Source organism: Metarhizium acridum (assembly GCF_019434415.1).
Source record: "Metarhizium acridum strain ARSEF 324 chromosome Unknown scaffold_568, whole genome shotgun sequence".
Classification (NCBI taxonomy): domain Eukaryota; kingdom Fungi; phylum Ascomycota; class Sordariomycetes; order Hypocreales; family Clavicipitaceae; genus Metarhizium; species Metarhizium acridum.
In genome coordinates this window covers 811,196-836,002 of record NW_027094041.1, presented here as the reverse complement: position 1 = coordinate 836,002, position 24,807 = coordinate 811,196, and the positions used below count along the sequence as shown (strand labels likewise).

Here is a 24,807-nt window from a genome sequence, read left to right as displayed (position 1 = left end):
TTGGATAAGTGAATTTGGGATTCTCCCTCACGTCACGTTCGCGTGTAGCTCAACACGCGTGTAGAAGTTGGCATACGTCGATATAATATGCATGGCACATGCACAGATGAGGTTCCTCTACCACGTGGTTTATTTGGAGACCAGAAATTTAAAAGAACGCTGCGTCTTTCGAATGTCTCAACTTGACGACTGATTGGCTACGCTATTGACGGCAAAATCATGACATTTGCTGCTTAAACAAGTTTTCTATATTGGGGACTCCAATACGGACACACTGTGTAGCATATGCTACGTGTTGTATCGTAAAGCAAACATACAGATTCTTCCCACAATGTCTCACAGTTTCTTCTATTTTTCTCATTCCTCTGATCATACTGTTGAGGCCCATCACGTGGCAACATTGACGTAGGTTGCACGACCGAGTAAACAGACCCGGGAGCCTGCTTCCACCGACCCAAGTAACACGAGAGCGAACAGCCTGAGGACCGCAAGGTGCCCTCATTAGTTACGTCCCTTAATAGTCCCTTTACAAACTAGGAGACTTTCTTTTTCCTTTCCTTCTTGTCGACAGGACATGGCGGATCTGAAAGTGTGTTAAGAAAGAAATTAGTATCGGCTCCTTTGGGATCGCATCCCCCCGCTGCGTTTAACAAGTACAAGTTGAAGAGACCTTTAGGTAGTTAGCGGTGTTAATCTATATAATTGATAAGGATTCTCTTACTATCAGCACACAAGCAGGCTTCGGAGAAACCCTTAAAGTTGCATGCCGGATCGATGGATATCTTCCAGCATTCATGGGATTTTTCCTCTTTCTCTGATACGGCAGACACAGTCCAGATCCCAAGCCCGGATAGTAAAAAGTTGAAAAAAATGCCCGTCTTCATCGTAGGTGTACTTTGGTCTCGGTACTGGTGTCGTGGGTAATGAACAAGAAATACGCGCCAGGTATGCAGACAAGAGCAGAACTTGACCTTCATCGACATATTTATACCTTTACAAGTTCACTTCTGCCTGCCTAGACAGCAGTTCGCTACATCAGTGTACGGGGCTACAAAGGTAACAAATAGCGTCAAAAGAGTCAAATGTTTGCAAAGATACTCCGCGGACAGTGACGCAATCGGTAGGAAGCGCGACAAAGAAACACCAAGTACTTCTCAAACAGCGCTCATTGTTCTCTGAACATACGCAGTATTACAAACAATGGCCATTCTGCCCCGTGTGTGGTCAGAGCAGCCACCCGCCTGTTTTTGTTGTGCATTGTAGTGGGAGCAATGGAAGACGGTACAAATTACGGGCGATTGTCTGAAATTTTGGGGCTTTTTACTTCTCCCTTCTCCGTCTGCCATGCGATTCGACGTCTCTAACTCATGTTTCACGACTAAATGCCTCTGATGCGCCGAAGATGACAAAGACCATCATTGAGCCATGGGCGCACATGCAGACCATTTCCCATCATAATTGCGGCGGTGGATATAAATGTCGGTTTCGGCTTACTAATGTTCCAAGTTTAAACTGCTTCCTTCATGTGTAGTCAGAATCCGCGAGGAGGGAGGGCGTTTCTTTTCACATTGTTCACAGCTCCGGCATAGCGAGGGGTTATTTTCCCCCATCCTCCTTTGAATTGAAAAATGATACGTCAGATGCTCACTTACATGGGATTCCCTCCCTGGCGTCACTTGCTGTCGGGAATTTAGAGAAGTCTTTTATAAATGAGATTGTTGTTCCCTCGTAATGTTGCACACGTCAATTGCGAACAATCCTCCCCATGTACACCAGAAGTGAATTTGATCGCGCAAGCCGAACTCGAGCGTCATCGATTGACTACAAAAGGCAAATTAGACTCTTGGTCGCTCCAAGCATGAAAGCTTCCCTTTTCACCGCAATTTTTCTGCGTCTCGGAGCCTCAGCCAGACCTCAAGAATTTTCTGCCACTGACAAAGATTCGTTGACGGGCCCAGACAATGGTTCACCAAACACGCAGAGGAATGGTTGTTATGCTTAGTACGTGCCTCACAGTCTTGCTTCTCTCATCCTTGACACGTCTAACATGACTGGTGCTTCTGTAGCCAATCCCCCCGCTGCGGCATAACGGAAGGCGTCTGTCTCTGTGGAAACGGTGAGAATATCCAACGCTCCGCGTCTTTTTGAGATTGTACTGACCCAGCGAGGAGAACTATATAAAACTCATGATATGTATACTGCCGCGCAGGATCTATGTGATCCTCCTGGTGAATATTTGGGCTTGATTTTTAATAACGCCACACTCTCCGGGTGCCCTGTCAAAGCAGCTGCTAAGAAGCTGAGATGAACATCTCCTATCGCTGGTCTGAAATACGATGGTGCTTAGACTGCTGTGAGCTTCTTTGCTTCTGACAAATTTTAAATTTGTTCCTCGATAGTGTGTTGTCAAAAGAGGGCGACAGGCACTTGATTAGAACCGAGGGCTCAATGTTGTAGAGTACTCGGCGTTTATAGCAGCGCTTTTAGAAAAGGGAAACAGAGTCCTGGCAGCTATGGCACGTTTCTTCTATTCATATACACAAGAAGATGCAACGCCTAGTACAATATCGCCATGTCTTGTACATACGGTACATACTATCCTCTTAGGTGTCTAAAACAGACTGTTCATCAGATAATGCTTGCTGTGGCCGCTAATTAAAAGGTTGACAAACTCGCCCCCGCTGTCTGAAATTCGCCAGTCGCCATGTTTGTAAATGATAATACAAGTTTCATGAATCCCATTATTCCACGCTTCGCTTTCCCAACGACTATGCTTCTTTGCCAGTTTGTCTGGCAAACCAACGTGTACAAAACACTATGAGATGCTGCTGCAAAGGTCCAAAATTCACCACGCCTCCGAAAGGAATCTTACGACTCCTCGAACGATGCTCCATGATGTATGCCAAATATGTCACCCCGCCCGGGTCGGTAAATCAATGCCAGTCGTTAGTCACGCATCCACGATTTATGAGACTGATCCCAGTGGTGTCTATAAGATGCACATTGTTAGCAAACGCGTTTCTTGCCGCCATGTTCGGGTGACAGCATGTCCAGTATAGTCTGCAACTATGGTGCGGTGCACATTACATCATTTTCAGAGACGGAACGACGTACCCCATGAATTCCTCCCTCTCTGTACTGTCTTGGCCGTACTCATCACGGAGAAGGGCGGTCGCTTTGGCGGGAACCAAGGCCTTGGCCCCTTCAAACTCTGCTTCCCTCAACGGCCAAAGGTCCGTTGCCTCGTATTGATGCCTGTCCTTGCAGCTCCATTTCCCGGAGTCGTCACGCCGCCGCACGGCGGTGATGTCGACGTACATGCCACTGTGCGTGTCAATCCAGCGAGCGTCAATGACATTATTGCCGTCACCCATGCCGACCTCGTTGTAGTATGGATTGATGTCGAGTAGATATGACTTGGAGACGAGCTGTCCATCCGCGTGGTGGAACTCGTATCGGTACTCGGTAAAGTTGAGCTCCGGGGCAATGCTATCCAGGGTTTCGAAGGAGAGCTGAACGTCAATATCAGAATCCCAAGGCATGATGCGGCCTCCCCACCACCAGCCCATCAAAGTGCCGTGTGCCAGCCACGTCTCGATTCCGTAGTGGTTTGTGACATTCAGATAGCTTCGAATAAGGTCCTCCAAAACGGTTTGCCGCTCGTCAGCCTTTAATTCTTTCTGGAAGTACCTCGTGTCATAATGCATGAGCTCGTAGCTGCCCCCCGGTTCGGAGAAGTATTTAGTAGAATCAGGACTGATGTTTTTGTGTGCATTTCTCTCAATACCCTCCGCTTGTATAGGGTTTGGTATTTCGAATGGCACAGCTGCATCCAAGGACTTGGGGGTCCGGAACATGATATAGCCTGAAGCCAATACCATTGCAATACATGTCGCCGAGCAGATGCGCAACGCCAGGTGCACACGGCTGACCCCCATTTCAACGATGGATTGTATTTGTGCTTGATGTATTGTAATGACAGCTTCCAAGCGACGCTGGTTTTCTGTGTTTCTTGCTACAGCGTTGGACAATTCTTCATTGTATGCGTTGCGTTGTTTTGGCCAGGCCAGAATAGGAATCGGCTTTTAAGGAGTATATAGGCGCACAAGGTGAAATATTGCGTAGACTTTAGACATGCGAAATGGGTCGTAGCCTTCGAGACGTTTCTGCTCTCACAGATTGTTCCTGAAATTGCTCTTTTTAAAAAACATGGTTTTGCGTTTTATTCAAGGGAATCTCACGCTTTTGACTATATGGCTAACTTTTGGGACGCGCAAGCACACGGGGAATGGCTTGCTCAACCGGTACCCGAGCACTGGTTACAAAGGATGGGGTCAAGCTCCAAACAGGATCGCAGGCTATGGTTACCCTCAGGGGTGTCCTGGATGGCATGGCATGGACGCGTGGTCGCGTGCTCATCCGATGCGGCGTTTCAGGGGTGTTGAGAATCCACCACGACGAGGCGATGGCGTCCTTTTTGTTATTCAGTTAAATTCTTGGCGAGCCCCAGAGATCCATAACGGATATGTGTGGGCTTCTTGAGAATTACTTGTTGCTAGATCTTCCCAATGGGAGACTAATTCCCAGCTCGTCACTGCGTCCTGCGCCCTGGTTTTCACAGCATCCGGCTTTAGATGCCAGGAAATTCTGTCCTTTGTGACATATCGCTCTACAACTAGGCAAGAAATAAGCAGCAGATAACTAGGAAGCCATGAGTCCATGACTGTAGCCGCCACCAGCCAAGGCGATCTGACAACAACGGATTGACGGCGGTACTCGTAATGCCCAAAGCTGGCTGGGCGCCAAGAACAGACAGACACTCAACGTCCTCATCCTTTGCTATTCTCGACGCACGACGAAAATACATAATACCAGGTCGTTGGCCGGACCAGTTGAGGCTGATGTTGCGCTTTCCCCATCGGGTCAACGGCTCGAGTGCCTCACCAATAACCAGCAAGGAACTACAAAGAGCGGAGACAAGGAGGCCGAAAATCGGCACTTTCTTCCAGGCTTGCTGCCGCCACATGCCGCCACGCCAGCAATGTTTGGCCGTTCGACCCGGATGCTACGGGCCCAGGGGCGGCGACTGGCGTCTTTTTTTTCGTCCGTGGGCTCTTTGCTGGCGAGCACCCTGGCGAGGGCTCCCGCCGTGCTGGAGCAAAAGGGAGGGCGGAGGGAGAATAGGAGAAGGGCCAAGTTGTGATACCCCGGCCGTATTGTCAACTCTCCGTCGACATCTACGGAGAGCAAACAAGCACTTGACTGACAACGAGACCGAGGCACCAGATCCATCAAGATCCAAAGAGACGGGATGGACAGGCCAGATGAAGCAACTGAACATGCGACAACGGCGCCTCAAGATCCACCCGAGGCCATTACCGGTCGGTCCCTTCATATGCACGCGTCATCAACGCCCCCGGAGAGTGACGGTCAAGAGCGTTCGTTCTCTTTGCCGCTTCGGCTCCGTAGTTAAACACCGTCGGGGAACTGCCTCCGGGTTATCCAATGGGAGAAATAACCTTATGTGCTGACCTAGGCGCTGGGAACATGCCTCCTGCCAAGCTAGCATGGGTGTCTCGGCGACATGATGGAGCTGGCAACCATTGGTAGTCCATCCATGTTCTTTGGAGTCGCTCCCAAGGTTTCACTTTTGAGTGTGTCCAAGGAATCCGGCCCGTCTGCCAGTCAAGAAGAGGCCAGACGAGTTCCAACAACGGCGTCCCTTGGCGCCGAGGGAATCCCCCACAATATCACTTGCCCAAGACTCCAAATATTCCCCTTATTCGACACTTGTTCCACCGTTGACCCTTGCGCCTACTCATGTCTCAAAGTGCAACAGTGCTATAGATCTGGGGGCGGAATTGCACAGAGTCGATTCGCCAAGAGACTAGACTGGCCTGGACGATTACTGATTGTCATGCAAGGAAGAATTCCACTCCCATAATAAGTGAGTGTGATTAGACGGGCGGTAAGTTTGACTAGGCGCCGCACTGGGATGGGCGGGCTGTTGGTGTCGCGTGCTCAAAAAGGCACACCCCAAATCACTGACATCATACATACACACCTACCTAGTAGTATTCCAATCGTATTTTATTGCATACACGTTAGATTGTACGGCCGAACACGCTGCGACCTTCTAGTAGATTTCCAAGACTCTCTGCTTCACGCACGCGCACATTGCAGAAACATTCCACACATCCAATGGGCTGAGAAAAGGGGCGACAACAGGTCACGCGGGGGACACGGAGAGGGATAGGAAGAGGAATCCCGATATTGCAGCAAACCCGATCATCGGTTGTAGATCATCCGAGACCGAGCGGCCCCCAAGAGTAGAGTAGTTCGAAGCCACGCGTCGAAAAGACTCCAATTGGCCTGACGGGTCAAAAAAGACGACATGTTTAAACTACCTTTTCTTTCTTAAAAAAAAACAAAATTGGACAGCATAGTATCATCGACTCCAAAGTTATCCCTGTCGGCCGCTCGAGAAGTCGAAGCACAAGCTGGCCACGTAAGCCGGCCTAGTAAAGTAAAATGTCGTAATCATTTCTCCCCATGCAACTAACTTTGAACGATCCAAGCTGAAAGTTACCGTAGACTCGCTGCCAAGCCCGCCAAGACATACCCACCAGGGCAATGCCCCATCTTCACCCCCCCGTTGATGGTGAATTCGTGAGGCATCGCGGCAACGCGAAGAGACACGATACGACGATCACGCAGCAACTCGTGGGCATGAAACAACGCGACGGTATTGCAGCGAACTGGCTAAACAGGAAGTGGTGAAGGATGAAGCAGCTACAAAGATGATGGATGGAAGACAATGTCTGCTTTTGATGGCCGACGAGGACCGCACCGCACGTGACATTCGTCGCAATCGACCGCCAGGAGCCGCGACGGTAACAGGTCGGGAATGAAACTTCCCACGGATTGTTCTGCTCCCATGACGACTTGCCATTTCCGGACGAGAGACGCTGGGCAGAGAACTTGGGACTAGCAAACCAAAAGGTAATCCATGTCAACCGGTGCTCCTGAGTGGTGTCTCCGTGGCTTCCGGCGGTCTTGGCATTTCGCAGCGAGTGACTTGGCAACATCAGGGATGGGATCGGCATTCAGGAGACTCGCCGAGGTTGCTGTCTCGTCGCGCCAAATCTTGGGTCGTGGAACGAAATTTTTGCCGTCGACTTGGCGTGGCGGGAACACTTACCCTAGACCCTTGGGTGCCTTAATGAAAGCAGATATCTGAAGCGGTATATGCCAGAATCAGCAACAAGCTACATCTCACCGAAATAAAGTTACAAGTGTTGGAGGAGCGACAAGCTATACCACATATCGCGAGGTCAGCGGCCACAGGGGACGTTCCGTATTGAAATGTCCTGCCCCGAGCGGACATAAACGAACATTTGAAAGTACCCACTGAGCCATGGACAAGGTCAACCGGGCTGGAAAACCGTCAAGTCCAGTTAGAATGCTGAAGAAAATTTCGCCTCGTTCTTGTATTGCTCCTGCATGTTGGTAGGAAGGCTGTCCGATTGAGCCTCTCACTCCAGATGCATGTCGGTGATGCCAGCTGCGTTTTCGCTCTCCAAAGCCCTGCCTTCATCTTGCTGTCGTACCAATGGCCTTACAATTCAGACCCTGAATGTTTAGCCAGGTGTGACATAGCAAGGGGGGTTAGAGACAACAAGAGATTACTATTATACAGAGTATATAGGGGTTGAAAGTACCTGATAACGCGATAAATATTCTGTTAATAAAGGTCATTGTTACAACAGCCAGTTACTTGCCCTATATTATAGTTAACAACCACTAATATAGATCAAAAGGCACGGGGTTATTAGTAGTACAGAGGCCCCTGTGCATAGCCCCTATTAACTTTCTTGTTAGGTCAATCACTCACAGTTAAACTTACAGGGATCAACTTGGATTGTACGCGGTAACATTGAAGCTGCTAAACCCTAGCCAGGGCCCAACATACCCATGATACTGGGGTGCATTCTTCCATCATACTTTAAAAAATGAATGCGAGGATTACGCTCATACCCCTCTCATGAGCTATAGTGCTAGTTTACTGACCAGCTGAAAGCCTGAAAACCCTGCGGCTCAAATAGCCAAGCCCAATTACTCTGATAGCTTGTCCACAATTCGTAAGAGTGTTAGACAACAAGACAAGATTCCTTTGATATCTGGCGTGTAAGCGCGGGCTTTTGGTTGAGAGTGCTTCAGACTCTTCAGTTGACCCGTTCATGACACAGAAGACTGAGTAGATTCGGCAACGTCTAATCCGAATTCAGTGGAGATTCTGTGAAGAGACGGGCCAAAGAATATGCCCAACTCGTACTTTGCACAAGTTGGAACAATGTCTCATTGGCCACAGTGATGAGCAACGACGAGTTACCACCGACGTGGAAGAAGTTGGTGCTCTGATCGATAGTGTAGTGTTGCAGGGCTTGTTCTGGTATCACTTCCTCCCACGCCTCGCGAAGTTGACGCTCCACGTTCCCAAGCTTGGCCGCCCCTGTAGCTCGCTCGGTGCCGGTCGAAACTGGGAGCTTCCCACCAGCCGCCCGGTCAAGCTTCCCGTTCCTGGTCAGAGGCAAGTCCTGGACTGGGATTATGATTGCAGGATGCATGTACCGTGGCATAGGTAGTGAGGCCACCAGCCGCTGCAGAAACTAGATTTTGTTCTTGACTTCCGCATCTTCTGCAAAGACTGCGTGAGCCACAAAAATGGGGGTTCTCCCCGCGGCGTGACAGCGGCGTTGGCAAGGGATCCATTGGAAACTCGAGTGATGGTGTTCTCTATATCCTGCAGTTCGATGCGATCTCCTCGAATCTTAATCCGAGAGTCGCCGTTGGCACGACATTGCATACTTCTCGCTCATGGATTAACTGAGATTCGAAAAGCCATATTGGATCCAGCCGAGATGCTCGGATGAGGTGGCGCCGACACAGGTGATCTTCTCTTGGGTAATGAGTTTTGTGACTGCAATCGAATCGCCTCTGAGAAGACGCGGGACAATTAAAAATAGATTCACCATAGACGAAAGTAACCAGTGACGGCCAGGCCCCAGGTCAAAACCCAGCGCGCTATGCCGCAGCACGATCTCATGGCCCCACATGTTCTCCCATTCAAGATAGTTGCGCAGCCCCCTATGGGAGAGCACAACGCCTTTCGGAGTGCCGGTAGTTTCGCTCGTGTATAGAATGACGGTGGCATCCTCGGAATCGGCCTTGATGGGCACTTTATTCCCGCTCGAGTCTGAGATCTTCCCTGTGCTGATAATCCGTGCCTCTTTGCGCAAGTTGAGGCCCGTAGTTTAAAGGAAAGTAGACTCATCTACAACTAGGGCAACTGGCTGGCAGTCTTTCACCATGTTAGCAAGTCGACGTAAGGGCGTGCTGGTGTCCAGAGGAATGTAAGTTGCGCCAACGCCCATGATGGCCAACATGGAGCAGATCCAATCTGGACCAGGCTCCTGGAACACTCCTACAATGGATTTGGGAGACATTTCAGGGCTAATTAATGCAGAGGCAATAGAGTTAACCCGGTCTGACGTTCGTGTGTAGGTCCGGGTGTTGTAATTTCCATGTTTGAGCGCGACATTGGTAGGATAGTTCTCAGTCATTTCATCAATTCGATGAACCAGCGTCTCCGGCCATTATGACTCGCAAAACGGTCCTTGAAAGATGTTGACCAACCCCTGTCTGATTAAGGAGGGTTGAAATTGGGCGATGCCTGTACTAAACAATGCCTAGTAGGCTATCGTCATAATTGCTCTCGTCAAAGCCAACTGTTGGGTCACTCAACGATGCATCCGGATGGGCGCAGAGATAATTCATCATATGAAGATAAGAACCGCGAAGATGGTAGCATCCCCGACCGAATGTAGTTGCTCCTGGAAAACAATATCAATTCCTCGTGCTTGCGCCAGGGTTGTCAAAGATGTCGAAACCGATATCATAAGCAGTTCTCCCGGCAACTGTCTCTCCAGCATTGGCAGCAAGCCCACCAAACTTTAGCTTCTGAGCAACGCCGGCGATAGATGACTAGAACAGGGGAGAATGAATTATAGATTGATTCACTTTCAGATCATCCAACAGAGTATCTAATGGTAGCTTCGAGTGGGCCATAACCTCGTTCTGGTCCCCTTCAGGATGTCGTGGAAGGACTGGCTGGGCCTAAGGTGAGCGACTAGTGGTATCAAGTTCAAATACATGCCAATGCTCCCCGAGAGGTTGCCTTCGAAACGGTTGGCATCGGCCATGCCAATGCACATGTCCGGCGCGTCTAGCAAGCGGAATAGCATCACCCCAAATACAGAGAGGTAGAAGTGGAAGATGCTTGCTCTCTGTTTACGGCACATATGATAAATCCTTGAGGCAAGATTCGTCTGGATATATCTGCTCACACTAATATGCTCGTACCAACGGATGGGTTCACGAGACTTCGAGACTTTGTTAGCGGCCATGGGAGGATGGCCAGGGAAGAAGGGCATCCGTCTAGCTTGACTTTCCAAAAGTCTAGCTCTCTACTATACTTGCCCTTTCTACGCTCCAGATTCTACTTCAGTGAAAATTTTGGACACTGGAGAGGATTTTGAGTCAGCGTTGTTCTAGTGTACGCCTTCTCAAGGTCTGCGAGAAAGACTTCTATGATAGCGCCATCCATGTTAATGTGATGGTACCCGATGCCGAGAAAACTTTGCTCCGAGCTTAGCGAAAGTAGCAGCAACTTCATCGTCTCGCCGCGATGAATATCGCATACGTAATCCCGTATTCACATATTCGAGTAACTTCAGATATGTCGCGTATTGTTCTCTTTTTAAGACAAAGAAAGGAATTTTTCATGACACACTATAAAGTCTGTTCGCCTTCAGTGGTAAAAGCTGCTCGCAGTGCTTCATGGCGATGACTCAATAATTTGGACTGCCACCTCAAGTTTGTCCGAGTTCAAGTTCCCATTTAGCTTGATGGAAAATGTGATGTTAAAAGTAGTTTGGTCTTGGACAAAATGTTTCAAGAACCAGAATCTGGACTGACCTTCCACAGCTACTAAGTTTGGTGTGAATCCTGCAGAGATATCATCAAGCGCGAAAGCGATCAAGTCTGCGACAGAGGCACCGCTGAGGATATTCAATATTGGCATATCGATATCCATTTCCTTGAAAAATCAAGAGCGTATTTCCAGCGCAATGAGGGAATCAATTCCAAGATCATCCGCGCTTGATTTTAATATGTTAAATTGTTTGAATTTGTCCTCCAGTTGAAGCTGCAACGCGGCTTGGAGCTTGCCAGCAAAGCCACCTAATGTCAGTCAATATATAGCTTGCATCTAGCTTACGGGAAAAAATTTCAGCTAGTATTCGCCTTGTATAATGCGAGACATCCCCTCTAAGTTTCTGGTTTCAAATAGCCGGGTTTTGACAGGGACAGCGGCATTCTGGCTCGTCTTTTTCGAGTTCCCATCTTCACCACAATTAATATGGTGTTGAAAGCGTGGACTGCTCATCAAGGGTACTGGTTTTGCATCATTGGCATTAACCATGCGCAAGCCTGTGATGATTTCCGGATCGGTCCGGCTCGTGGTCTTCCAGCAAGAATTGCCTCAGCAATGCACTGATCGAATCCGGTCTCCTCCATCCACATGGATCCTGCACGGTAAATAGTGGGAAGAACGGTCTCATCCAGCTCTCGCATAACAAATCCAACGCCCAGGACGGCGCCGAGATGTAGGACCGAGGCTGCTAGACCTTGATGGCGGCGTTCCATGGCGGTTTCTACCATGAACATGTTTGCGGCGCAGTAGTTTGACTGACCACGGTTACCTGCTGCAGCTGCTAGGGACGAGAACATGAGAAAGAAGTACAAAGTATTATCTGGAGATAGCCGGTCAAGGTAGACCATTCCGAGTATCTTTGGTCTCGAGACTTTTTCCATGGTCTCGAATGACATCTCCACATCTTGAAGCCCCTTTTCCGCCGTTCCCAATGCCGCCAATCGGGGGAAGATCTTGACGGGTCGTTGTGACGAGCTTCTCAACAGCACTTTCATCCGTGATATCGCTAATAGTTTCGTCGGCATGTGCTTTGATGGCATTGAAAATGTGCAAGATTGTCGCTCCTACTTGGAAGATACTTTCACGTGTACTCCAACCTCGTAATTTCTTGAAGCCACCTCTCGTCGATGTTCGGGTTCCGACTGGTGAGAACAATGGTTCAAGCGCCCCGAGAAGTCATCCAGTCGCATAATGAAGTTGCCAGATCACTTGCCAATTCGAAAAAAGCATATGTTCAGGTACCGTGGCAGTGGCCTCCCAGTCGACAATGGTGCTGGCTTCGTAAGAACCATCCATCGCTACCACGTCCCTCGGGCTTAAAATGTGGGATTAACGTTGAGTGATGGGGAATGATTTGAAATGACACGCCGTAGGATCCGAAAAGCTATCGTTCCTAGAGGTCTTGGTGCCGGAATACATCTGTTGAATGGCTGACAAGCTCGCACGCCAGAGTGGTCTGGAAGGCAGGACTCTACGACTGCCGCAACTCCTTCAGGTCCCAATGAGCAATCTATAAACGCAGAGATATTTTTAGGTAGGGCTGACTTGATGAGCATTTTCGGTGAAGCTTCGCTCATCTTAAGCTGCGGCAGAGCGGCGGTGGTAGAGACGGCGGCGGACTCAGTGAAAAATACATATATGCCCTTCTTAACACAGAGGATGAGTGCCGTGGCAGAGACGGCAGACGAGGGAAAGTCCTCCAATGATCCACTGACCTGGCACAGCATCATGATGGAAACAGGCTTCTCCGGCATTGACACCTCAACTCCCGAAGTTGACATGCTCGCCCGACCGTTTTTCGTACTCGTCACACAGGCAATCGATGAGCGCATGAAGGCCATACGAGACCCTCTGCTCAAATATGGCTCATTCTTGGGAGGGGGGTCTAACGGGGACCTTGTTATTATTGGAGGTGCAACTTTATCCGCCGAGGTCTTGATTGACGGTCTCTTGCAACTCACTCAGCATCTTGTGTTTTTTATCATACGCTACGTCCTTTTCTCAATCAAAGGCCTTCAAGATCAATTTCTCTGATTGAGCTGCAAATATCTCCTGAGCCTTCTCAACAAAAAGACCTTTGAAATATCAGTGAAGGTGTAGAAAGCGAAAGACCGCCCGATATCTCGCATGATGGTCTTTTTGGCTCCTCCAGTACCCGCAACAATCTCCAGAATGTCCATGTGAGGATAACGGTGGACACCCTGAGCTATCACTCTAGATAGAAAGCTGGTAGCATCTTTCAGACCCGTTGCTTCAACGTAGTACAGGTTCAGCAAGTCATCACCTAGCATGTACTGGAGGATTTCTGTTTCGCCTCCCACCGCGGCAGTGATGCTCGCCCACTGTACGAGGTAGCCTGATCTCAATGCTGTCAGGGTATCTGGATAATGCTTAGCTTATATTTGAAATATCATGGATTCGTAATAGTGAATAGCATACCTGTCCATCATTTGTGAGACATCTTTCCAGGTATTATTGAGCCACTCTCTCACAGTAGATCGTTGTCTTCCAATCCGACTCTGATGGATGACATGACTGCAGCAGTCAAACATAGCTTTGTGATGCCAAGATAGACTATCGCGCTTTTCTTCAGGAATTTCTCTGCTAAGTTTGTTTGTAGTACAGTGAATTTCTCTTTAAATCAGCAGCAGCTGTATGTCCTCGGCTGAAGCACGGTTATTTGCTGCTAGGGATCTATCGCATAGTGCCAGAGCCCATATGTGTTCCGAGAATAATTGTCGGCCTTTTCCGGGGCTTCTGATAGCAGTGTCACCTTTATCTCTCGGACTTGGAGTAGCAAGCCGGACTGCGGATTGGTGCTAAATACATGACATCTCTCTCTATACCACCAGTGATCAGCGGGTTCTGTGTGAGGTGAGACTCGAGCGGAGTTTCATTGCCAAGGACCAGATCAAGTTGGCAGCGTTGTGCGTTGACTCGGGTGCTAGATATTTTCGTTGGGACATGTAGCTGACCCAGGCTGCCATGACCTGGCCACAAATATGCAAGGAAGATGGACTGGAAGGTAGCGTCTAGAAGAGCAGGGCGTATTAGGACGGCGTCGGCCGCTTCTTGCGACGGGAACCTAGCGAACGCCTCTCCGTAGCCCAGCTTTCGTTTCATAGACTGCAGGGCTCTGAAATCGTTGGTGTAGTGGTATCCAAGATTTCCGAGAGAGGAGTAGAAATTGTCCTAGCGTACATCCATATACACGGCGTCTGTGTGTTTCTCTTCTGATACTCAAAGACGTTGACTGACTTGGGGATACCTGTCGAGACGATCAGTCTCCCACTTGCGAGACTGGCCAAAGTATCGGACTTGGAACTGGTAGAAGCATGAAATTTGAATGTGGCACAGATCTGACCCGGAGCCTTTCTCTCAATGTCCGACAGCGCAAGTAATGATTAAGCGTCGGATTTCTCATCTTGAAACACCAGCACTCTGCGAATAACAAAGTCAAGGATGTCAATGACGCCAATTTCTTCACCTTCTTCAACAAAGCGTGCTGATTTTATGGCAGAAGAAATTTAAGCAGCAGCCGGGTATACCATTTGCCTTGTATCTGTTGCCCATGGATCCAAGACAGTTACTAGGTCGGACAAGGTTCCGCCAACGAATCTTGTTATCCAGTCCCTGTGGCAGATGGGTTCCAAGATGCGAATGAAGGGATCGTTCCGGGCGTTATAAGCCCTTGAGGGGCGAGTTTTATGCCAGAAAATGCGATCGTGATCCCATAGGTACGCTGGCAATAACAAAATAAGGTTCTGCCCACTATCTCCCGAAAGTAACAAGTCGGCGGTGTTAAGGTTTATGAACGACGTGGTGAAATGAGACCACATGTACCCAAGTGTAGCAGATAATGGTTTAACGTCGTGCATGTTATGCTACAAAACGCCGGTGTATGCGGGTGCTATCGCAGAAACTTTGCCATGTCTCGATTACTGGCCCCTTTAGAGCAGGGTAAGGTCCGACTTTAGCAACGAGGTTTAAAGCATCCTCGTTTTTCAGCGCAGTCCGCATGACCTGATAAAATAAAACAGGCTAGCGCATATTGTCCCTCTAATACTCTTTTTCTAAAACGGCACTTGCAGTTATTATAGTATTTTCGCTCACGCTCGAATACTAGCGGCATTCTTTTCTCCCTTCCTAATGTTAGATGCTATAAGTTCATAAGGCTGCGACATATCTAGCAGATTTAGGAATTATGTGGTGCGAATGGTATGCTTGGTTAACTTTTAGCCATCTTACAAACCTTTTTCATCTTTAAACAGCACTTTAACCTCTTCAATCGCGTCTTCATTCCCCGAGACAGTCACGATCGACGGGGAGTTACAAGAGGCCAGACAGACGCGGCCTTTATACTTGCCTAAACTGCAGGCCCCTTCAGCAACCTTAATAGTCGTACCGACAGCCAACGTGGGTCCCTTCGTATGATATGTTGAGCTAGCAACGTAGAATTCGCGATAGTATGCAAATCTTGAGAGCATCTTCCTAGAAAATGAACCCTGTAGCGCATGCTACCGCAATCTCTCTCCGGAAGAATGGTCCACCACTGCTTGGAACTCGACTCCGCCAGCTCTTAGAATATCTATAAGAGCAATTTGAACAGCGGTGCAGAGTCTCAGTGATATGGCTGCTTCACCGATGCGAGATCTTGTAGGATCGGCTGCCAACTCTTGGACAAGTGACCAAGAGGGCTGGTGGTCTTTTGGCAAGCCGTTGAGAACGTCCTAGAAACCATCCCATGATTTCCGCGACTTCTCTGATCCCAAAACATTCTCTCGACTCATGGTGGCCCACTGAGAACCCTGCCCTGTAAAGACTCCAAGAGCACGGGGTTGAGACGACGCGGGCCTTACACCAATGCCTATCGCTTCTAGACCCTCGTTGTCCTGTATATGCTTGTCTATGTTGGAGGCCAGGTTATTATAAGTTGTAGCCGGAAATGATTCCCTCGCTCCCAGAGTTGAGTGTCGTGAGTGCAAGGTATAAGAAAGGTGGCGGTGCGAGAACGATGGGTTAGCTTTGAGATGCGCCGAGTAGGCTTTAAGCATCTTCGTAAGCGCCGCCTCTGACCCGGCAGAGAACACGTATGGAGTAAAATAGCATATTGGGTAGAATAGCCCCCTTTTTTAGCGCCAGTGATACCTTCAATAGTCCAGCTAAGCCTGCCGTTCCCCCAGTATGGCCCAGTACCGTCTTAATAGACCCGACATAGAGAGGATCATTTGGCGAAGAGCTTGACGTGTCGAGCCCGAAAAAGGCCCTTTTGATAACCTCGACCTCCTTACTCAATCTGTCAGATATGCCTTGATGCCAATGGAAGAAATCACTCATGCATGCGTCGCCAGCCGTAATTACAGTACCATGGGCCTCGAAGTATTGACAACGTTAGTTTAGATCCTCTAGGTCCAACCCTGCTTTTCGATAAGTTCTTGTGATTTAATACAGCCTGTGCTAGAGGATTTGGCATGGTGATTCCTTTAGTCCGGCCATCCGAGTTGACACCTGTCTCGCGAATGATGCACTCGACATGGTCACCGTCCCGGATCGCGTCGCCGAAACGCTTTGGAATGACGGAGACACTACCCTCTCCGGGGACGTAGCCATCGGCATCGGCATCTCACATACGGGACCGACTTCCCGGCGACAGCATCTTAAGCTTCGCCTCCCCAGTGTAGAGCTCTGGGCCAAAACGAGATTGGTATCGGCGGCGACGCCAAGATCGGACTCGCCGCTGTGAAGGAGCTGAACCGCTTGGTGGACAGCTACCAAGCTGGAAGAGCATGGAGTTTCAGTTATCATAGAATGCCCGCGCTAGTCAACGAAGCAGGGTATTCGATTAGATATAATGGTTCGAGCGGTGCCGGTCCCCATGTACGTTGGTATCGCATCAACGTCGCGCTGTAGATGGTTGGCAAAGTCAGCACACATTCAGCCGATGTAGACTTCCCTTTGTGACCCGACAAGAGGCGCAACAGGCAGTCTGGCAGCTTTAAGAGACTCATAGTCGACCTCCATAATCAATCGTTGCTGTGGATCGACCGAACGGGCATCTTAGATATAGGCTTGACATTGAAGAATGCCGCAGCAAAAAGCTGCGGATCCTCGAGCAGTGTGTACGGTTCTGTGACCTATGCAATGCATTGGGGTGATAGAACGCATCAGGCCTGAGCCTTTCCCTTGGAATCTTGGTCAGTAGGTTCACTGGTTCTTTCAGGGCCTCCCAGAGCTTCGAAGTTGTATCAAGGGACCCCGGAAACCGACAAGTGCTTCCGACGACAGGAAATTGGCTCGTTGCCAGAGGAGCTGTGGCGAATACTACCCATTAGCGATTGAATGTACGATCGGTTGTATAAATAAAGTTGCGTCATACGCAGAATGATTGACAGTTTTTGCTAGGAAGTCCGGATGTGCATTTGCGTAATCACCAACTGGAAGACGGAGGACATTCCAACTCTTTTCAACAAACTAAGACGGGACTAGCCTCCTATATTACGGCTTCCTGAAGGTCTATTCAACAGAGCTTCGGTATCTAGGAATATCAAGCTGGCCAATATACCAATTTGAAACCCTCAAGTCAACCAATGAATCCTCAGTATTAGTAGCCTACCCTGGCTCCTCGAACTAGCATTAGCACCCTAAGCGAAATCCTTACCAAGTAATAGTGTTCACTGATGTTTCAGACTGTGGAGCCGGAGCCGGCGGCTGCCGTCCGTCGGATACAGCATAGCCGCCGTTTGTTCACGGTCGTCCCGAGGGTCGAGGGCTGCTCGTGAAACACACGGCGCCAGCGCGATGGCAGACAGGGCTCATTTTCGTCGCCCTGAAGAGTATGTTAGGATAACACTTATCATTATCTAGTTATAAAACTAAGACGCCAGATAAACACTCTGCGATTAACAGCTCGACGTATAATTCGTCTTCCGAAGGAATTCGCTAGCTGTAAAATCTTGACAGAGGTGAAATGCGTCTAATATGATGTTTCAAATCCAGTCAACTTTGAGAACAGCGCCCATAGCTTCATGAATGACACTTCCCCAATACGGCCCGGATAAAACTTTCCGCGCACTGGCTGAACAGCGAATGTCGTCGCTAAGAAAACGCCCTTTCCTTCCTCTAATAATAGCCTGTACCCTCCATCAAGAGAGAGACCCAATGCCATAATCCATAGTCTGCCAAGATGCCACACCACAAGTGGCATTCTTACTTGCCAGCAGCTCCGCCACCTGCGGCAAACCCTCCAATGTGCCTCCAGCGCCCGGGACAGCCAAGGGTTCCATGGCCATAACGTCAATCTCACTTCCCAGTTGGCTCAAATTCTCCAGCTGGCCAGAAGCATCGGTCAAGTTCGCAGTAGGAACCGGAACCTCTGCGCCAGTTTCCACGCTGTATGCGATTTCCGGGGTGGAGGCGGGCAAGGCGCACGACTCCATTCCCGCACTGGCTCTCCATAAGCTCATTTCTGCAAGTAGTTGCTGCCTCTCTGCGAGCAACGAGTCGATAACCATCTGTGACTCGGAGGCCTTTTGGTTCATCTCCTGCAGGTGCGCTATGGCTTCATCTACGACGACATGCTTGGAGAGTTTGCCTGGATCCACCGAGTTCAGCGAAGGAATGAGAGCCGCCAGGTTCTGTTGAATGTAAGCGATCCGTTGGTTGAGAGCGTTCAACGATATATCTGGACCGATGTAAGACGGCCTACCTGTAAGCTTTCTTTGAAAGCCTCTCGCCGCGATCGTTCGAAAACACGGTGGACTGCACGGTCATCGGCGGTCCAATTTCGGACCCGTTTCTTTTGTTTTTCCTTATTTTCCGAGTGTGAAGGCGCCATAGCTGTGCGATTCGGACACTATTAGAAGCAAATCAACCTTGACCGAGGAGCTCGAAGTGCGCTTGACTTGTGCGAGAACCAGTCCCGATCAAGTCCCAGTGGTGACGACAGAAATACGTGGGAGGGTAGTTGCGGGTTGAGAAACTCGGTAGCACCCCAGTAACTCGGCTTGAATATGATGACTGTCCTAACGGCTAAAGGCCTTCCCCTGTTTCCGAGCCGTCAACAGTTGGAGTGCGGGGGTGGGGGTATGTCAAAGTCAAATGTCAAGTCAATGTATTGGCACTGGACTACTCCGCATAGGGTTGGGTATTTGTCCACCTATACGATGACGGTGGCGTTCGTCAGAAGCAAGGGTCCAAACCGGGAGCAGCCAAACCGGAGCTGCGAAGCTTTGGAAGCTGCATCTACTGACTCGATTCATGAAACGGTGGATCTCTCCACCTACTGTAACGAATATGTACACTGTGAAGGAGAAATATCTTGGATGGGGGTTATAGAACTATCCAACCCATTGCAAACTACACCACATTCCCAAGAGCTGCCTCAACCTTTTCCTTACTCCTCAGTTCCCCTCCTGTAAATAGCTCCAGGGCAATGGCAAGTCTTTCCTTCGACACCGGATCAGCCTCAATTGCCTTGGTAAGCTCCGCCCCTCCATTAGCCAAGTAGTCAATGTCGGTGCTGGCTAGCTTACCATCCCAACCCTTCGGAGCTAGCGGATCAACCGTGGCAAGTTTTTCCAATCGTTTCGGCGGGGGCACTGGAGTCTTGTACACATGAGCGGGTTTTGGCTGACCCTCTCCGGGCTGAGCCGTCGGGTCGTACTTGAGCGCGGCGAGTTGGTCGAGGACAGTGTGCGAAATGGTTGCCGAGTGGCAGCCAAGTTCACCTGCAGCCATCGCTTCTTGGGGGGAGATGAAGCTTCAAAGATGTCAAGTTAGGAAGGGTCATCTGATTTTTGAAAAGGGATCACATCGTACCTTGCGTTCTTCAATAGAGGTTGCTCAACGCCAGTCTCCTTGTACAGGCGCTCATAAGTTCGGAGAATCTGGTACAGGCGAGCGCTCATGGGGTGCTCGGCTGCAGGATCCTTGACATTGGGCCAAAGGCTGTGGTCATCATGAGCACGAGTCTCTGGGGCCACCCGTCAGTCATTGTTTCTCGGGGCCTTGCAGGTCCTGCGTACATACCGTTGTAGTAAGGGCTGATGTACAGCATACCAGCTTGACTGCAGGCGATGGCTTGCACTAGACTAAACAACGCAGTACCCAGGGTAGGGATACCTTCTGCGCTCAAAATCTTGGCGGCATTCAAGGCAGGGCCAGTGGATGGGATCTTGATACAGTATCTATCTCTACCGATGCCGGCTCGTGCGAATTCTTGGTCGTACAGCCGGGCGTGGGACAGAGTTGCTTCGGTGTCGTATGCTTTTGATGGCAAAGTCTGCAGAAGCACTCGGCCCCGGATCAGGTCGATGTTCTTCTTGCACATCAAGACTGCCTGGAATCTCCATGTCAGCGGGGGCTTGTGAGTGAAGTCGATGACGGACGCCTACCATGCGTGTATAAATGGCCAACCAACCGTGATGTTTCAACTCGTTTGCAGTCTGAGAAAGAAGCTCTGCGTTCGATTCGTGACCCAGTTGAATATCGACCCAAAGTTGGTTACTCGTCTGGTCGTGCGGTTTGATTGGCATAGCCTTGATGTATTCGGGGTCCATCCAATCCACATCAACGTTCACTACTTGTTGTTAGGGGCCCGAGGATAGAGAAAATGAGTGGGAATATCATGACTTACGCTGCTCCTCCAGCTTCTCCAGCCATGTTTGAGCGTCGGTGCTTCCCATGTTGTTGTTTTTTTCTGCGTTGTTGGTTGTTTGTCTTGTGGCGTATCAGTTGGTTTCGTATCCTGATGGATTTCGCCTGGCTTGAAGAGATCAAACTTTAAGTGAAGGTGACGGGGCTTTATATGCACAATTGGGAGTTCCAGAGCAACCCAACACATTGTCATTTTTCTAATCTACTCCACTGGATAAAATCGCAGTGCAACTAGGGTCGAGGAGGCCTGGGCAAAAGTCACCCCACGTGTCCTGCGCAGGGCATGCGAATGTCTACGTGTCTAGAATCTGTCATGCATGTAACAGATATGTCGCTCAATAGGACAGTTCTTGACATTGGAGCCTGAATTTCGGTCTGAAGTTCTCCGTTGGCGAGTAGCGAGGGTCCTGTTGGCTCACTACAAGATGGCAGTTCTCACAGCTTCCAGGCCTCACGGGTCTCAATGTCGGTAACTATGGGTAACCAAGGCAGTATATTAATTTGATGCCACTTGCTCTTCATCCCGTTTTACAAGTAATAAAACTCAATAACAAGGTGTCGGTTTATAAGCTGAACGCCAATTGTCGTTTATAGCGTTGCCTAGACAATATTGTGATGTGGATTGGAGACGTCTGGTACAAGTTGTGGCGTCTCGTCCTCGCGCCGGTCATGGTCAACGTTGTCGCGGTTGAGGTACCAGACATGTATCCACGTGGGTCTGATGCCATTTGGGATGCTGCGGGGGCGGGGCCTCCATGGCATGTGCCGATCAATTATTCAATAATCGGGTGACTGTCTCCCAGCGGGGTTGACAGTGCTGGCAGCTGTCGTCGGCCGCGCGTTGAAATGATTGGGTGGCTTCAAATTGGCTTTTTGACCTGTGCAGGGACATGCAGCAACACGCAGGGCATCAAACGCCGATGTCGGGTTTATCCATGTCTGCAGACAATATTAGCAAGGAGCCACACGCAGGGCAAGACGCCATTCTCTGATCCATGCCCGACTTGACTCGTTCGGGCTATCTTCCTCCGGTCTGTTTCCGGTGTTTTGTGTCCACGACGAGCCGTCATCGAGCTTCAATCGACATGACTTGCTCTGCGGCACCCCCCGTCCTTCCCGGTCATCTTCAGCAAGAGCCTGCAAAGTCGAATGAACAAAGACACCAGCCGTTCAAGTTCACTCCAAGACTGGTCCCTGTACAGGGAGTCTTGCCTGCTCAACCGCGAGGCCCAGATGGAACAATATTGGTGGTTTAAGGTTCTTGAAAGACGTCCCGCAAATGAATGGTATCCCCCGCACCGTTCGTGGTGGCGTCGCGGCCGTCAAGCCCACGGCGACCGTGGCGTAGAACGTTCCAACTCGCCATGTTATCTTCAAGCCGGTTATGATTGATGTATAAATACACGATAAGGCATCTTGCCATCGTCGAAGAATGCTGCAAGTGGTCAGCATTTAGTCTCCGCATATCGAGCAACCCCGTAACGTCAAATTTTCTTCAACCAACATATGCATCCCTCGCAATGGGCACCAAACCCGCGAATTATCATGCCGACCTTAAATCCGATGCCTTGCATCACATTGAAGATGCTACTCCAGACTACTCTCGCAACATATATGCCAAGTTTGTTCCACACCCAGAGCATGCCCACCACATCACGCAACCCAAGCTAAATCTCATATCCAGAATCCGCAATCCTCTCGCCGGCATCTCGAGAGATGATCTCAGATTCCGCGTCTCATCTTTCTGCCGGGAATACAATCTCGTCGAAAAACAAGACGTCTTCTTCCGCGGCGCGCTTGTAGCCCAATCCCCGGAAGATTACAACTCCAGTTCCGGAGCTTACAGACCAAGAAAAGCATTTCCTCTCCCGAGAAGCCACCCATAGATGGCACCTTCCCAAAGCATTGTACTACACCATTGCGCTCTGCTCGCTCGGTTCCGCCATCCAGGGATGGGACAACACCGGCGCCAACGGCGCTAATCTCTCGTTCCCCAAGGAATTTGGCATCGAGCACAACAGCTGGCTGATCGGGTGCATCAATGCCGCTCCCACACTCTTTGGCCTGCTGAGCTCATGGGCCGCCGATCCTGTAAACAACTTGCTCGGTCGTCGGGGGACCGTCTTTGTAACCGGCCTGTTTTGCATATTCCCAGTCCTGGGCCAGGGGTTTACTCGAAACTGGTGGGAGCTCCTGATATGCCGCCTCCTCATGGGCTTGGGCATGGGCATAAAAATCTCCACGATACCAGTCTACACGGCTGAGGTGTCGCCGGCTTCGATCCGAGGCGGCCTGGTCACGAGCTTCCAGATGTGGGTTTCTTTTGGAATGTTCATCGGGTATGCTACCAATCTGATTTTCTACAAGGTTGGGAGACTGGCCTGGCGGTTTCAACTGGCTGCTGCTTTTGCACCCGCCATCCCCGTCGTCATCTGCGTTTGGTGGTGCCCGGGTAAGTTCGCTGATATTCTGCAACATGTATTCTGTTGGCATCATACAGAAACACCCACTGACATGAAATAGAATCACCCCGTTGGCTAATGAAAAAGGGCCGCTACGTCGAATCGTTCAAGTCATTCTGCCGCCTGCGTAACACCGAACTCCAGGCTGCGAGGGACTTGTACTATGCACACTGCCAGGTCATTGAGGAGCGCGACGCCTTTGCTGGCGCTTCTTTTCTCAGCCGTGTCTGGGAATTAGTTGCCCTGCCACGGCTGCGTCGGGCTACCATTGCCAGTGCTTGGATCGTGATTAGCCAGCAATTCTCCGGAATAAACATGTATGTCCACCTCTTGCCACTAACCCCAGCACGAATATCATGAAAGCAAACGATTGTGAGCAAGTCTAACCGATGCGATCCTCACAGTATGGCATTCTACAGCTCCACAATCTTCTCGGAAGCCGGCTACTCCGTCCTTAGCAGTCTCCTGGCCTCGCTTGGTTTTGGCATCGTACTCTTTGTATTTGCCTTTCCTGCCGTGTACACCATGGATACCTATGGTCGCAGAAACCTGCTCCTCGTCACGTTCCCCAACATGGCGTGGTGCCTTCTGGCCGCGGGATTGTGTTTCCTTATGCCCACTGATTCCAGCGCGCGCATCCCTCTGATCGCCTTGTTTATTTATGTTTTCACGGCCTTTTACGGACCCGGTAAGCAGTGTCAAAGATATTCAGCGGTTTGCTTCAAGAGCTAATTTCCTGACTAGGTATCGGCCCGTTGCCTTCAATCTACTTCTCGGAATCCTTTCCCCTGTCGCATCGTGAACTCGGTGCGGGCATGACCATCTGCGTCAACAACGCCGTGGGCAGCGCCTTGAGTCTCACTTTTCCGTCCCTGCTGAACAAGATTACCCCCACGGGAGCATTCGGCTTCTACGCGGGCCTGAATATCCTGGCCTTTCTGGTCATTTTCTTTATAGTTCCTGAAACAAAGTACGTGCCATCAAGTCCCGGTGTCTTCGGGTCGTAGAAGCGTGAGCCGAAAGCTAATCTGGAGACCAGGAAACGTACCCTCGAAGAACTGGACTATATCTTCAGCGTTCCTACCCGAAGACATGTTTCGTATCAGCTTGGTACTTGGCTCCCATGGTGGTTCAAGAGGTATGTTTTGTTTCAACGGAGCGCAAAACTTGAGCCTCTGTACGCGATCGAAGGAGTGCTGGATACTTGAATGGAAACAGGAGTGGATTTGGCCGCCGTGTTTTTTCTATTGACTACAGCACTTTGTTATATAGCTTGGGTTCACATGTGAATCCTCTATTACTTGATTTGTTGAGATGCTTTGCTAATGGCGATATTCTTGGTGATGCTTACGTGCGAGATGAGCATAGGGTAAAGAGCCATGGCTTCTCCTAACCTCCCAATCGGAACATCTGTTTCGGGGCTATTTGCCCAGGCCTTTATCTCACAGCACACGAAAACACTTTGGTTACCGAATCGATGCAACTCATACTTCTTTTTACCATATTTGCAACATGTATAGTTACTGATTAAATTTACCGGATTCCGGGGTCTTGCAGGGGTTGTCATATGAAATTCTTTGAATGACATCTTGTGATAGCTTAATAGGGTTAGACCCTTGTTTGGAGTTATATGATTAA

The 24,807-nt window shown here is 49.8% G+C and overlaps 5 protein-coding genes across 5 annotated transcripts; 1 reads left to right on the top strand and 4 right to left on the bottom strand.

Annotated features, from left to right (window-relative positions):
* Positions 1–2,553: 2,553 nt before the first annotated feature.
* On the bottom strand, positions 2,554–4,451 carry MNN4_4 (mannosyltransferase). The gene is made up of 2 exons (XM_066121612.1): positions 3,115–4,451; positions 2,554–2,989 (listed from the first exon to the last, which is right to left on the bottom strand). Exons 1-2 carry the CDS (start codon positions 3,936–3,938, stop codon positions 2,947–2,949), a joined length of 867 nt encoding a protein of 288 aa, XP_065973228.1. The 5' UTR covers positions 3,939–4,451; the 3' UTR covers positions 2,554–2,946.
* Positions 4,452–11,505: 7,054 nt separating this feature from the next.
* On the bottom strand, positions 11,506–12,048 carry J3458_019648 (uncharacterized protein; the record flags this gene model as incomplete). The annotated part of the gene is made up of 1 exon (XM_066121611.1): positions 11,506–12,048. The coding sequence occupies one exon, from the start codon at positions 12,046–12,048 to the stop codon at positions 11,506–11,508; it is 543 nt and encodes a 180-aa protein (XP_065973227.1).
* Positions 12,049–18,195: 6,147 nt separating this feature from the next.
* J3458_019647 (uncharacterized protein) lies at positions 18,196–18,887 on the bottom strand (the record flags this gene model as incomplete). Its single annotated transcript, XM_007809554.1, has 2 exons — positions 18,196–18,687; positions 18,759–18,887. 2 exons carry the CDS (start codon positions 18,885–18,887, stop codon positions 18,196–18,198), a joined length of 621 nt encoding a protein of 206 aa, XP_007807745.1.
* A 521-nt stretch (positions 18,888–19,408) lies between these two features.
* Positions 19,409–20,736, bottom strand: J3458_019646 (uncharacterized protein; the record flags this gene model as incomplete). The annotated part of the gene is made up of 5 exons (XM_007809553.2): positions 19,409–19,811; positions 19,871–20,024; positions 20,081–20,390; positions 20,446–20,630; positions 20,688–20,736. The coding sequence occupies 5 exons, from the start codon at positions 20,734–20,736 to the stop codon at positions 19,409–19,411; spliced, it is 1,101 nt and encodes a 366-aa protein (XP_007807744.1).
* A 1,491-nt stretch (positions 20,737–22,227) lies between these two features.
* On the top strand, positions 22,228–24,377 carry J3458_019645 (uncharacterized protein; the record flags this gene model as incomplete). Its single annotated transcript, XM_066121610.1, has 6 exons — positions 22,228–22,506; positions 22,565–23,159; positions 23,231–23,486; positions 23,574–23,857; positions 23,914–24,139; positions 24,209–24,377. 6 exons carry the CDS (start codon positions 22,228–22,230, stop codon positions 24,375–24,377), a joined length of 1,809 nt encoding a protein of 602 aa, XP_065973226.1.
* Positions 24,378–24,807: the final 430 nt, after the last annotated feature.

Excerpts from the sequence above, each read along its gene's own strand:
- MNN4_4 (XM_066121612.1), bottom strand. The coding sequence starts at position 3,938 with ATGGGGGTCAGCCGTGTGCACCTGGCGTTGCGCATCTGCTCGGCGACA. Across the intron at positions 2,990-3,114 it reads GAGAGGGAGGAATTCATGGG|ACACCACTGGGATCAGTCTC; the intron begins GTACGTCGTTCC and ends TGCATCTTATAG.